The 15,612-nt window shown below is 36.2% G+C and overlaps 1 protein-coding gene across 4 annotated transcripts in view; it reads right to left on the bottom strand.

Annotated features, from left to right (window-relative positions):
- Positions 1–9,076: 9,076 nt before the first annotated feature.
- The window catches only part of b3glcta (beta 3-glucosyltransferase a), a 162,375-nt gene continuing 155,839 nt past the window's right edge, over positions 9,077–15,612 (bottom strand). Inside the window, exons 15-16 of one of the 4 annotated variants that reach the window (XM_062060444.1) lie at positions 9,950–10,094; positions 9,077–9,745 (exon numbers count right to left, since the gene is read on the bottom strand). In XM_062060444.1, the coding sequence (XP_061916428.1) occupies positions 9,584–9,745; positions 9,950–10,094 (307 nt within the window). In that variant the 3' untranslated portion in view covers positions 9,077–9,583. The remainder of the gene's footprint in view (positions 9,746–9,949; positions 10,095–15,612) is intronic. The other 3 variants (XM_062060443.1, XM_062060445.1, XM_062060446.1) reach the window with 3 other exon arrangements.

Below are 15,612 nucleotides of genomic sequence, written 5' to 3'. Positions count from 1 at the left end.
TTTTTTTGTTGTTGGTTCAAGTGTTTTAAATATTGTAATCCTTAGTTAATGTTGCTGATCAATGAGTTTATCACTATTTATTGATACATTTTATTTCTCAGTATTGAAATGTTCAAACAGTCAAACATTTTTAATAGTTTAATAAGGATATGTTTTTTTGAATTTCAGGCAAATTGATGCACTTTAATATTGCATATTGAAATATTGCAATCAATATTTCTGTTACAGACTAAAAAACAATGTAAATAGAATTATTCTTTATTATAAGTTGATCTATATTTCTTTATTTTTTTTTTAATGTTTAATGCCATACCTTACATACTGTGTTGAAGTATGGGGGAATACTTACCACAACACAATTCATCCTCTGATCATATTACAGAAAAGAGCGATGTGTATGCAAATGCATAAAATAAAATAAGCCAACTTGTCTTTTAGTAGTAAGCAAGCAAACAAGGGCTCCTAATTGGCCGCTGACGTATGCAGTAACATATTGTCTCATTTCCCATTGGATTATTTTGTCAAGCGGTAGAAAAGTGATTATTAATCTACTACTATTATTATCTGCTTTTCTTCTGTTTTAACATGTTCTACCTACACTTATTAATAATAGCTCGGTGTTAGCAGTGAGCTATTGTATCTTCCTACGGTGTGTAGTGAAACATTTTCAGCTATTGCTTGTCCTGCAGGGATGATACTTGTAAGAAAATTATTTTATTTGTCGCTATGGCAGCGAAGATTAGTGATTTAGAAGTAGAGATAAATAAATGCTTTAAAATGTAATATCGGAAATTATCGGTATCATTTTTTTTATTATCGGTAGTATTTTTTATTTTTTTTAAAATTAAATCAACATAAAAAACACAAGATACACTTACAATTAGTACACCAACCCAAAAAACCTCCCTCCCCCATTCACACTCATTCACACAAAAGGGTTGTTTCTTTCTGTTATTAATATTCTGGTTCCTACATTATATATTAATATATATCAATACAGTCTGCAAGGGATACAGTCCGTAAGCACACATGATTGTGCGTGCTGCTGGTCCACTAATAGTACTAACCTTTAACAGTTAATTTTACTCATTTTCATTAATTACTAGTTTCTATGTAACTGTTTTTATTTGTTTTACTTTCTTTTTTATTCAATCATTTTTTTTGAATTTATTTATCTTATTTTTTTTAACAAGGACCTTATCTTCACCATACCTTGTTGTCCAAATTAGGCATAATAATGTGTCAATTCCACGACTGTATATATCGGTTGATATCGGTATCTGTAATTAAGAGTTGGACAATATCGGAATATCGGCAAAAAGCCATTATCGGCCATCCCTATTTAGACGTAGCTGAAACACGTACCGACTGCGAATGGACGTTCAGTGTTTATAGCTTCAATTTTATCTGTAATTTTTAAGCCAAAATATGTCCATTCTCCCTTTTCTATCTCCACACTGTACTAAACAACCCTAGCACCTATAAAATGACCAAATTCGGTACGCATCCAAATTGACATAGCATCTTTAAAACTGCATTTAACGGGGAAAGTGTTGATAATAATGTCTTTCTCTCGTCTAAGCAACAAAAGCACGTATCAGGAATAAATGTTTGATGAAGGCCATGGTACACTGTGATTCAAACTAATGTAATAAATTAAAGCCTCGGCGAGAGCTTTACTCAGGTGCGCCGCTGAGGATGTTCTTTAATTAGCTCAGGTCAAAAGTCGGCTGACATTAATAAAACCCAGCGAGGAGAGGAGACGCAATGAGCGCAGCCATATGGCGAGTTGACTGCAGGTGGATTTGGAGAACATAATCTGGTGCAGCACGGAGGTTATACAGTATGAGGCTAAATATAACCTCGCAGCGACACTCAAACACTTGTGAAGAAGGAGTGTGCAGATTACACACTCCCACTCAATTCACACTAATCAAAATAATCCTCTTAGAATACATCAAACTTTTCCCAGCCAAGTAGATTGCAGTCGCAGCTTCTTCGCAGTCACATTTTGTGCACTTTGAATGTTGCGGTTTGTTTCAGACTGAAGGTTGAACGGTGAGCTAGAATGTTTTTGTGTATCATTTTTCAGTCCGGGCCGCGTTCTCCTTTACTGCTTTTGAAGACACAATGCTCCATATCAGCAAAATATACTTTTATGGAACAGCGTCAGGGAAATTTCCCCAGAGAGCAATTTTGGTCTACTTTTGTAATCAAAAGATAACAACCAATGAATTCATCTGGATGGACTCACATCAATTGTGTGCCACTGAAGTCTGACGTCAACAAGACTGTGGTAGGTAATTGGGTCAAACATAAGAGCTGTCATATCCTACGTGTGCATATCCTATATCAGGGGTCACCAACGCGGTGCCCGCGGGCACCAGGTCGCCCGTAAGGACCAGATGAGTCGCCCGCTGGCCTGTTCTAAAAATAGCTCAAATAGCAGCACTTACCAGTGAGCTGCCTCTATTTTTTAAATTGTATTTATTTACTAGCAAGCTGGTCTCGCTTTGCCCGACATTTTTAATTCTAAGAGAGACAAAACTCAAATAGAATTTGAAAATCCAAAGAAATATTTTAAAGACTTGGTCTTCACTTGTTTAAATAAATTCATTAATTTTTTTACTTTGCTTCTTATAACTTTCAGAAAGACAATTTTAGAGAAAAAATACAACCTTAAAAATGATTTTAGGATTTTTATACACATATACCTTTTTACCTTTTAAATTCCTTCCTCCTCTTTCCTGACAATTTAAATAAATGTTCAAGTAAATTTATTTTTTCTATTGTAAAGAATAATAAATACATTTTAATTTAATTCTTCATTTTAGCTGCTATTTTTTCGACAAAGAATATTTGTGAAATATTTCTTCAAACTTATTATTATTAAAATTCAAAAAAATTATTCTGGCAAATCTAGAAAATCTGTAGAATCAAATTTAAATCTTATTTCAAAGTCTTTTGAATTTCTTTAAAAAAATTTTGTTCTGGAAAATCTAGAAGAAATAATGATTTGTCTTTGTTAGAAATATAGCTTGGTCCAATTTGTTACATACTCTAACAAAGTGCAGATTGGATTTTAACCTATTTAAAACATGTCATCAAAATTCTAAAATTAATCTTAATCAGGAAAAATTACTAATGATGTTCCATAAATTCTTTTTTTTATTTTTTCAAAAAGATTTGAATTAGCTAGTTTTTCTCTTTTTTTTTCGGTTGAATTTTGAATTTTAAAGAGTCGAAATTGAAGATAAACTATGTTTCAAAATTTAATTGTCATTTTTTTCGTGTTTTCTCCTCTTTTAAACTATTCAATTAAGTGTAAATATAATTAATTATTAATAATAACATAGAGTTAAAGGTAAATTGAGCAAATTGGCTATTTCTGGCAATTTATCTAAGTGTGTATCAAACTGGTAGCCCTTCGCATTAATCAATACCCAAGAAGTAGCTCTTGGTTTCAAAAAGGTTGGTGACCCCTGTCCTATATGGATACAGCTCTAACCTTCTTAGGTTTTTAGGTCTTAAATGCTGGCGTCCCACAGGCACCGCATCCAAGCACCCTTCTATTTTGTCTTCATACATTCACAACTAAAATAAAGGCTGTCCCTTGAGGTTACGAGGTTAGGCTGAGGTTACGATAAAAAAATGACAGCTCAAGAGTCATGTAAGTATCCTAAAATATAGCTGGACAGACTCTGATAGCCCAGAAATATACGCTCTATAACCGACCTGGGCAAATTAGGCCCGTTAAGATTTTCAATCGGGCCCGCCGGACACTCCCAAATAATTTTTTTCGATCTTTAAGATGGAAACTGTAGCTGCCATTATGATGTGCAGTGATGTGTTCAAATGACCGTAAGTCTTGAACTATACAAAGTATTTCAATGGCTGGAATCTGCGGTTTTGAATTATATACTAGTTACTATGGTAACCTAAGTGACAGCAGCTCAGACGAGGCACCAAGCAGTGTGGGTGGGGAGCGTTTCCACAGAGTGTTTCCAGAGCGGCCAGCCTGAAATGCAGGTGTCAGTTTGGCTATGAGTGCTGCTTGAGTGCTTGTTTCCCCGCCAAGTGTTTCAGCCGGTCGAGTCTGCAACGGGACGTGACGTACAACAAAGGTAACGAAATATGGCACAGTTTGCTTTTACGTGAATCGGTACCTAGTCGTAATGAGGGGGAATTTAGTCGGTACCTACTAAGGTTGTCCTGATACCAATATTTCGGTACTGGTACCAAAAATGTATTTCGATACTTTTCAAAATAAAGGGGACCACAAAAAATGTCATTATTGGCTTTATTTTAGCAGAAAATCTTATGATACATTAAACATACGTTTTTTTTGTTGCAATCAAAGAAATGTGTATGCATATGCATAAAATAAAACAAGCCAACTTGTTCTAAAGCTTAGTGATGTATCAGATGTATCAGATCGTAGGTGTTTTTTTTTTTACCCTTCATGTTCAAATTTCGCTGTGTTTGTCGCATTTTTTTGTGTGTTTCGCTTGATTGTAAAATGTCAATCAGAGGGGGTGTGACGTTCATATGTTGACAATATTCAGTGTTTTATCGTTCATAGGAAATATTGTAAGTCCCACATTCTTTATTTTCATGTACATTCTGGGTGTCTCATTCAGTAAAAATTTTTCAAATTTTTATTCCGTTTTTTTAAGGCCGTCTGTCATAACGTTTTTAGCATTCAATCCCATTGTTGTGAGGTTTTGTATAAGTGTTCCTAAAAATCAGTTATACCGGCCCCCAGATACATTTTTTTCTCTAAATTTGGCCCCTGAGTCAAAATAATTGCCCGGGCCTGCTCTATAACCTTTAAAGTTGACATTCATGAAGATTCACTTCTTGCTATTTCAATGCAGAGTAGCTTGCAAACACTTCAAATAGGTTCAATTTGTCATTATATTGAATTTATGTCCTATTCTATTATATTAAGCCATGTTTTTTTTAAGTATTTGGGTATTTTAGATCGGGTTTTACTTGGCAAAAGTCCTAGTTACATGGCCCTGTGCAAGCTAAAACACTAGCTAATATACCTAATAAGATTAAATTAACTTCAAATAGGTTCATTTTGTATTCCTATTGAATATACGCCATTTTTATTATATTCAGACACGTTTTTGTAAGGATTTATGTATATTATATAGGGTTTTACTTTGCAAAAGTCCTAGTTACATGGCCCTGTGCAAGCTACAAAACTAGCTAATATACCTAATATGACTAAATTAACACTTCAAAAAGGTTCATTTTGTCTTCTTATTGATTATATGCCCTGTTTATGATATCCAGAGACGTTTTTTTGAAAGGTACAACACTAGCTAAAATACCTAATATGACTAAATTAACACTTCAGATACATTCATTGTGTCATCTTATTAAATATATGTCCTGTTTGTTATATTCAGACAAGTTTTTGAAAGGTAAAACACAAGCTGATATTCTGTAACCAAAATTACTAAATGAACGCTTCAAATAGGTCCATTTCGTCTTCTTATTGAATATATGTACAGCTTCTTATATAATAAGACACATTTTTAGGTATATTGGATAATGTTTTACCTTGCAAAAGTCCAAGTTACACTAGCTAATATAACTAATATGACTAAATTAACACTTCAAATAGGTTCAATTTGTCTTCTTATTAAATATATGTCCTGTTTCTTATACTCAGACACGTATGTAGGTATATCAGATGATGTTTTACCTTGCAAAAGTCCTAGTTACACGGCTCAGTGAAAGGTAAAACACTAAAGTGACTAAAAGAACACTTCAAAAAGGTTCATTTCATTTTTTGTTGACTAATATGTCCACTTTATTATGTTCAGATGAGTATTTAGGTCTAATAAATGGGGTATTACCTTGCACAGTGCCACGTAACTATTACTGTTATTATTACTGGTAACGTAACCATTTGATACACAGTTGTCCCTCGTTTATCACTGTTAATTGGTTCTGGATATGACCGCAATAACTGAATTTCCGTGAAGAAGGAATTATTAACTAAAAATAGGGCTGTGCGTTAAAACAATATTAATATTTATCGCGATAGATACATATTCGATATCATTACAAATGCGTTTGATAAGACGTGATATATTTATTTTCTTCGTCAGAAGATACCGGAACTTGTAAAGGAAAATTGGTTCCATGAACAAAGACACTAACTCTATTGTCACCAAGCAACGCGGGAAGTGATCACTGACCAGTGTAAGTGACACACTAACAGCCAATCAGTAACAGTATCAAGCTGGGTTGTGCCATCTTGTTGATTCTTTGCATGGAGTGAGAGAAAATAAAAAGCAGACAAATTGTAGATAAAACAGAAAAAAATCGCCTCGACAGAATGGCAGTTTGGGGGATTTAAAAAAAAAAACGGTCCGGACCGTAAGTCAGACCAAGGGGCTTGTAATCAGTAATACCAAACCACCTAAGCCACACTCACCCTTGAGGACGCTCTAAACCTGCAGAAATTACTTTTTTTCAGGTTTCTCTATGTTTGCATTTTCACTTTTTACTATTTTGTTACACTTTATGAAACATTTCTTACATATTCCTTATTTTGAACCTTAATTTTAAGAGGTTATTGTTAAATTTTCAATTACATTTTAGAATTTTGTTTGCATTGATTGTTTTTCATGCTTGTGTTGACATTTCCTTTCCTTTCTGCCTTGATACAGTGCAGCCGTAAAGTATTCACAGAGCTTCACTTTTTCCAAATTTTGTTATGTTACAGCTTTGTTCCAAAATGGAATACATTCATTTTTGTCCTCAAAATTCTACACACAATACCCCATAATGACAATGTGATTTTTTTAAATTTTACTTAGCAAATTTATAAAAATAAAAAAAAATAAAAAAAATTCAACTAGATTTAAGGCTGTAATTGCTGTTAATGATGCATCAACAAAGTAATGAGCAACTGCTCTGAATACTTCTGTACATGTGATATATATATATATATATAAGTATTCAGAGCTGTTGCTCATTACTTTGTTGATGCACCATTAACAGCGATTACAGTCTTAAATCTTGTTGAATACGATGCCACAAACTTGGCACAGAGAGACATCCTGGAGACATCCAACCTAATGGAGCTAGAGTGGTGCTGCGAATGGGCAAAACTGCCCAGATAGGTGTGCCAAACTTGTGGCATTGTATTCAAAAAGACTTGAGGCTGGTGCATCAATAAAGTATTGAGCAAAGGCTGTGAATACATACATGCGATTTGTTATTTTTTTAAATGACTCCCCCCCCGCCCCCCCCAAAAAAAAAAAAAATTTTTCACATTGTCATTATAGGGTATTGTCTGTAAAATGTTGAGGACAAAAATGGATTTATTCCATTTCAGAATAAGGCTGTAAGATAAATAGTGGAAAGAATGAAGCACAGCAAATAATTTCCACATGCACTGTCGCTGAGGGGATTATAATCAGAGAAATGTTACATTTTAAATAAATAAAAATATTTTTCTCCTGGTCCTAGGTGATACAAAAATATCGATGTCGACCAATATAGAACACTTAAATCGTGATACAGTTTTCAGCCATGTCGCACAGCCCTAAATATAAATAAAATATTTTCATAACTAGAGCATAAAACACCTGTTAACGACCTTCTAAATAGGTTTTATAACACTATGAGAGCCCTCTAGACATAGTCACTTCTTTTAATCCAGTATAGCAGTGATTCTCAAACTGTGCTACGCGTATCACTGGTGGTAAGTGGGCTTCATCTTGTGGTACGCCAAAAAATCACTTGATTAAAATACAGCGTTTTATTTGCCTATATTCAAACACAGTGTTACTGTTCAAACTGTGTGTAATGCAACTGACAGGTTGAATTTCTAACTATGTTTACCAAGAAAAGTGCAAATAGCTGAAGCGACACATTACATAGCCAAGTAACATACACCACCCAGAGCCAAGACGACTGTACCATAAATATTCTGCCACACATATATGGTCAAATGTTCCAAGATAGGTACACATCCGTCAAGTCTGACAACCACTTGTTCTCACCGTGAATCCAGTATTTAAGAGTACTAGCAACAGACAGCAATGTCTTTCCTGCCATGTTTGTTTCTCCATGTCATACTTGCTTAATCTTTGATTAATATCTGTGTGATGTCACCATCAATGTAAATGCAGGAATGACCCGAGCTCGATATAAACTGTCTGGTAGCTCCCCCACATCCTAGTCTGGTTCCTCATGGTCAAATGCAGAGAATAATTTCGCCACACCTAGTGTGTGTGTGACAATCATTGGTACTTTAACTTTATTATGTCAAGTGTCCAAGCATTACCCACCTTCAGTTACAGTGGCCAAAAATATTAAATATACTTGTTAAATAAAACCTCTGCCTTGTTTTTAATGAATACTTAGGCTTACTATGCTACCTTAATACAGTCATGCTGTCTAAGGCTGAGCCAATCAGTGGCTAAGATACTGAACAGCTCGCTCTGATAGCTTTAGTCTCCTCTCGTGGCCAACACTTCTGTAGTATTGCTATTTTTTGTAAATTTAGTCATTTGTATCCTTGAAAATGCTTAATTCAGGACCACAAAATTGCACATTGTGCATTAAAAAACATGAAAATATCCCCCAAAAATCTGCAATGGGGTCAAGCGAGGGACAACTGTGTTATGAAACTTGTCTGAATATACAACACTAAATTTAAGGACGCGCATTTTCTTACATCTCACGCACTGCTATAAACGCATAAAAGTTGTGTTGTCTCCACGCACGCACGCACACACAGGCACACACACACACACACACACACACACACACACACACACACACACACACACATACACACACACACACACACGCACACATACACACACGCAGGCACACACACGCACAGACTATTTATCCAATTAAATAAGCAATGCAGCTTGTTTTTACTCAGTAGTGCCTATTTACACATATTATGACTCAAATGTTATCTGCTGTGTTTTTTCAGGAATCCGACGTATTATTTCTTCCAATTAAGGACTAAACAAGGCCAATTCTGCTAGACGACTGCACACATCAAAAATGCATGAACAGTACATTATGTTGATGCACAAAGACTGCTTTCAGAATAAAATAACCAGCATTAATTACGAGCGGGTCACTTAAATTGATTAAAAACGCAACCTAAAAATGTCCACATTTATTTGAAAATAGACTGTACAGCATTAGTGGCATCTTGTGAACACGACAGAAAAAGAGTGGCATCTTTCTGTGTGTAGCGTGTCATCATATATAAATACACATACATAACATGCAACCTCACACACACACACACACACACACACACACACACACACACACACACACACACACACACACACACACACACACACACACACACACACACACACACACACACACACACACACACACACACACACACAAACACACACACACACACACACACACACACACATACACACACACACACACACACACACACACACACACACACACACACACACACACACACACACACACACACACACACACACACACACTTATCTCCATAGCAACACACTCACATAATCATCCACACATTTAAAGTATTTCATAGCTCAGTCTTAGCATTCTTATTAGGTTTGTCTGAGTTTTTGCTCTCGCCTGTCAGCCATTTGTTAAAAACGGCAACTGGGTCGATGTTCCAGTGTTTGTGGAAAGAAATGGGCGCCTGGTGAGCGAGGAAGTCCCTGGCGTAGTCTTCTGGCCGGGCCTGAAAAGTAGGATAAAGTACACTAATCTATATCAGCGTGCACACACACACACACTGCACAAATCAATAGTGGTGCAAAAGTAGAGGATTACATTCGCAGAATGTTGACCACAAAAAAAAAAAAAAAAAGAAGCTCCCACCTGGCGGCAAGGTTTCTCTGAACACCCGCCGTAATTATCGTTAACACTCAGCAAGTGTGTGTACCTGGTGGAAAAGTGCACTGTGTGTGGCAGGAATCCCGAGAGCGTTGAGGCACATTCCCAGCACCATGTCGTCTGGCGCGTCGTTGCTGTAACACTTGCAGCCGCTGTTCAGGAGTCGCACCACCGCCTCCCTGCTGAACACCATTCTACGCACGCACACACACACACACACACACACACACACACACACACACACACACACACACACACACACACACACACACACACACACACACACACACACACACACACACACACACACACACACACACACACACACACACACACACACACACACACACACTGAATTATTAGCACCAGGCCAAATGTAAAGCGCTTTAGGTATCGTTCCAGGTACAGCAAAGCGCAATATAAATACAGACCATTTACAACTGCAGAATATTAGGATTGCTGCATTATTTAATAAGAAACGAGCAATACACAGTGGTAAAGGTAAACAACATTAAAATGGTATGTTTTGCAATGCATCATGTACAATAACTGCCCTGGGCGACATTCTCAAGGGTTTTGTAATAATGCAATAAATGATCCCCTCATTATGAAATAACACCACATCCCAGTTTGCAATAATTTATTTATATTAACATACTGTACATACGTTATTTGGTGCATTATGTACTTTAATAAATCATCAGACGTGAAAGTCTATGCGATATGTAAAAAGTAGGGATGTGCCGACTGATTGGTCACCCATCAGCATCGGACGATTTTCGTTGTTACGATCACAAACGCTGATCTCCTCAGGTTGACACTATTTATTTTAGTCCCCTCGCAGCTATTTATGTGCCTCCATACACTGTGTGGAGCCGCTCACCTAAATCAATAATTATCATTTCCAGTACAGCAAATAAACTGAAAGTATCTCAAAGTAGAACTGCACTTTAAAAAAAAAAAAAAATTCCCATCATTCACGATCTTTTTGTAGACAAGCACACATATTTTTCACGATTTCTCTTTGAATGCCTTCTAACTAGTACATTAGTGTGAGCAAAAGTCCGCTTCCAAAGGAGCCAATGGGATTAGTTCTATTCTGCCTACCATAAAGCGCTTAAAACAACATCCAAACAATTCCATCAATGTTTTATATAAATACTGTAAGTATATACACAGTCGTGGTCAAAAGTTTACATACACTTGTGAAAAGATTAAAGATTAAAGTACCAATGATTGTCACACACACAAGGACATAATGTCATGGCTGTCTTGAGTTTCCAATAATTTCTACAACTCTTGTTTTTTTGTGATAGAGTGATTGGAGCACATACTTGTTGGTCACAAAAAACATTCATGAAGTTTGGTTCTTTTATGAATTTATTATGGGTCTACTGAAAATGTGACCAAATCTGCTGGGTCAAAAGTGTACATACAGCAACATACATTATCAATTTTGTTGATGTGGAAAAGTTACAATCAAATCAAATTAGCTTCATGGCATGACCTCTTAACTTCATGTGAGTGATTATGATTGACGACACCTGTTGACTTCTCTGAGCCATTTAAATAGGGCTCATGTGATGCAGTCGGTTACAAACGCGACAATGGGAAAGTCAAAGGAACTCAGCACAAATCTGAAAAAATGAATCATTGATGTGAACAAGTCAGGAAAGTCACTTGGAGCCATTTCAAAGCAGCTTAAGGTCCCAAGAGCAACTGTGCAGACAATTGTTCGTAAGTATAAAGTGCATGGCACAGTTTTGTCACTGCCACGATCAGGAAGAATACGCAAGCTGAGAGAAAATTGGTCAGGATGATCAAGAGTCAACCGAGAACCACCAAAAAGCAGGTCTGCAATGAATTGGAAGCTGCTGGAACACAGGTGTCAGTGTCTACAGTCAAGCGTGTTTTGCATCGCCATGGACTGAGAAGCTACCATGCAAGAAGGAAGCCCTTGCTCCAGAAGTGACACTTTAAGGCTCGTGTAAAGTTTGCTGCTGATCACATGGACAAAGTTCTGTGGTCAGATTAAATAAAAATTGAGCTGTTTGGTCACAATACCTAGCAATATGTTTGGAGGAGAAAAGTTGAGGCCTTTAATCCCAGGAATACCATCCCTACCTAGTATTATGTTCTGGGCCTGTTTTTCTGCCAAAGGAACTGGTGCTTTACAGAGAGTAAATGGGACAATGAAAAAGGAAGATTACCTCCAAATTCTTCAGGACAACCTAAAATCATCAGCCCGGAGGTTGGGTCTTGGGCGCAGTTGGGTGTTCCAACAGGACAATGACCCCAAACACACGTCAAAAGTGGTAAAGGAATGGCTAAATCAGGCTAGAATTAAGGTTTTAGAATGGCCTTCCCAAAGTCCTGACTTAAATGTGTGGACAATGCTGAAGAAACAAGTCCATGTCAGAAAATCAACAAATTTAGCTGAACTGCACCAATTTTGTCAAGAGGAGTGGTCAAAAATTCAACCAGAAGCTTGCCAGAAGCTTGTGGGCGGCTACCAAAAGCGCCTTATTGCAGTGAAACTTGCCAAGGGACATGTAACCAAATATTAACATTGCTGTATGTATACTTTTGACCCAGCAGATGTGGTCACATTTTCAGTAGACTCATAATACATTCATAAAAGAACCAAACTTCAGGAATGTTTTTGTGACCAACAAGTATGTGCTCCAATCACTCTATCACAAAAAAATAAGACTTGTAGAAATTATTCTACAACATTATGTTCTTTACAAGTGTATGTAAACTTTTGACCACGACTGTGTGTGTGTGTATATAATTTTTATTTTATTTATTTTTATCTTTTTTATCTGTCCCTTCCAGCCACTCAGACAAATCACATGATATAAATGCCCATATCTGCTGTATAGATGTAATTTATAAAAGAGAAGTGTGGGATACTTCTCTTGTTGCCTTTTTTGTATTTGTTTTTTTTCAATGTTTGGGTAGAATTTTATTAAACAAAAATATTTGTCTTTTAAGTAATATAGAAATTTATCAGAGCATTAAATCTATTTTATGGCGGAATGTAGATAATCATAGAACAAGAGCTTGGGGCGTATTTATTTGCGAAACATGCAGGCACACATTTGAATTAGAATTAGCTCAACCTCGTAAAATCCTGGAGGCAGTGGCGCTTTCTAGCAGCGTCGAGCGCAAAGCGCGACATTGACGAAGCGGCTGTGAAGTGTTTTTGTGTTTTGTCAATCGGTTGTGATTAAAATGTAGAGGATCTTGGAAGGGTGAGATGTCTCCACCATTCCAACATGCTGAGAGTGGCAAGGGTACAAATGTTTGTGTGTTCAAGTTAAAGAACAAGTTTGTCTTCTATTTGAATGATTTATAGAGCGAGGTTGTTTATGGAGTCATCATTTCACACCCAGCATCAGTATTTGGCAACAAAGATGAGGTGAAGGATGAAGTTTCCCTTTGTCTCATAGAATGTTACTATGGTGCGTTCAAGGACAGATGAATATTATAGGAAATCGTATGGACTTGACAAGAAACTATGAATGACACAAAGACATAAACATGCAAAAACTGTGGGATGCATGAACTCACTGGTGCCTCCTGAGGAACCAAATGGTACTACCTCAATAACAGCTCAACAAAACGGACACTATGCTCTTATAATAATAATAATAATAATAATAATGGATTACATTTTATATCGCGCTTTTCTATTATTAGATATTCAAAGCGCTCACAGAGAAGTGGGAACCCATCATTCATTCACACCTGGTGGTGGTAAGCTACATATAACCTCTTATGAGCCGCACTGTTGTAATCATTCTGTAAAATCTATTAAACATCCATTCCAATGAATTCAACAATATATTGTATTTTGTAAAAAATAAAAAAAATAAAGTAAATTAATTATACATTTTAAAGTATTTTTTCAAGTATTTTAGAAATATTTTTGTACGTTGTAAAGAAAATGTTTAAATTAACCCTCAGAGTATATTGGGGACTTTTTCGTCCTTTGAGGTAAATGCTTGCTCTATTTTTGGACATAGCTTTAATTGTGTTACTCTGAATGCAATGGTTTTTTCCATCCATTTTCTACCGCTTGTCCCTTTCGGGGTCGCGGGTTGGTGCTGGAGCCTATCTCAGCTGCATCCATGTTTGATCTTAATATTTTCACATCAACGATACACTGGGAATTAGTTTTTTGCCAAATGGAGTAGCTAAAGGACAAAAAAGTCCTTAGGGAGTTGAGAGTGTATTAAAAAAATCTTGGATTCATACTATTGCAAATGTTGATCAGTCAACCTCAAGCTAGTAGGAGGGTTTGGAGGGGGCAGAGTGAGCCGCTGTAGTGTACAGTGGCACAGAGACACAGCAGCATACCAGACTTGAATAGAATTACATTTTAACTGATACAAGTACCGAGTCGGTACTTTAAAAACGATGCCGGGGCTTAAACGTTGCCCAAACTGGCACTTAAAAGTGGGAATAATGTTTTTGTAAAAAAACAAAAAAAACAATGCCGTTTTATAAAATCTATGTGATAAATAAGTCATATTTATTTTTATATTGTTTTTATATTTATTTATTTTTTGTTTTTATCCAGTCATTGGTGGAGCTAAGGATAATATTTTAATATTGTTTTTAATATTGTTGTGCAGCACTTTGGAAACATTTTTGTTGTTTAAATGTGTTATATAAATAAAGTGGATTGGATTGGATGTTGAAGTTATGCATTCAAAAATAAGAAATACAATTTTCGACAAGTTGTCATAGTTATTGCAGCAATACAGGACAAAGAGAAGGTGCAAAAAACAACTTACTAGAGTTGTAATGTTTGTTTCTCATAATACACGTGTTCCTGACTCCAACCTCGCTCGTCGTAACAGTCATTGTGCATCATGAAGAAGTGCTGTGTTGCTGTTGTTATGGCTACTGGCAGTGTTGGACCCAGGGGCCATTTGCAGCCCACAACACACTTTTTATTGGCTCACAGCTTATTTAAAAAAATAAAATAAAAATTAATAATAATAACTGATTAGCTAAATTGGCCCTAGTTTGTGAATGTGAGTGTGAATACTTACCCTGCCTTCAGCCCGAGTGCAGCTGGGATAGGCTCCAGCTCCCCCGCGACCCCGAGTGGGACAAACAGAAGAAAATGGATGGATGGATAGTATTCTTTTCTACTTTTTTTTAAGCACAAATGCCTTATTACGGACCAGGAATGTGAATCTTGCAAAAATTCATGATTCAATTACAATTCCTGGGGTGACTATTCGATTCAGATTCAACACGATTCTCGATTCAAACGATCCTTGCAATATATTATTTGGAATAAAACTGATAAAACTTTTCAAAACAGGTTACAAAAGCTCATCTTGGCTGCTGAGGTATGACGTATACAAGCAGTAAATAAATTAAATGTACAGAGATGCCTAGAGGACGCTAACTTTTGAAAGTACCGTATTTTTCGGACTATAAGTCGCAGTTTTTTTCATAGTTTGGATGCGACTTATACTCAGGAGCGACTTGTGTGAAATTATTAACACATTACCGTAAAATATCAAATAATATTATTTAGCTCATTCACGTAAAAGACTAGACATATAAGATTTAATCGGATTTAGCGATTAGGAGTGACAGATTGTTTGGTAAACGTATAGCATGTTCTGTATGTTATAGTTATTTGAATGACTCTTACCATGATATGTTACGTTAACATACCAGGCA

This window comes from Entelurus aequoreus, linkage group LG10 (assembly GCF_033978785.1).
Source record: "Entelurus aequoreus isolate RoL-2023_Sb linkage group LG10, RoL_Eaeq_v1.1, whole genome shotgun sequence".
NCBI classification, from domain to species: Eukaryota; Metazoa; Chordata; class Actinopteri; order Syngnathiformes; family Syngnathidae; genus Entelurus; species Entelurus aequoreus.
The sequence above is the reverse complement of the archived record's forward strand: the minus strand, read 5'-3'. Positions and strand labels throughout refer to the sequence as shown.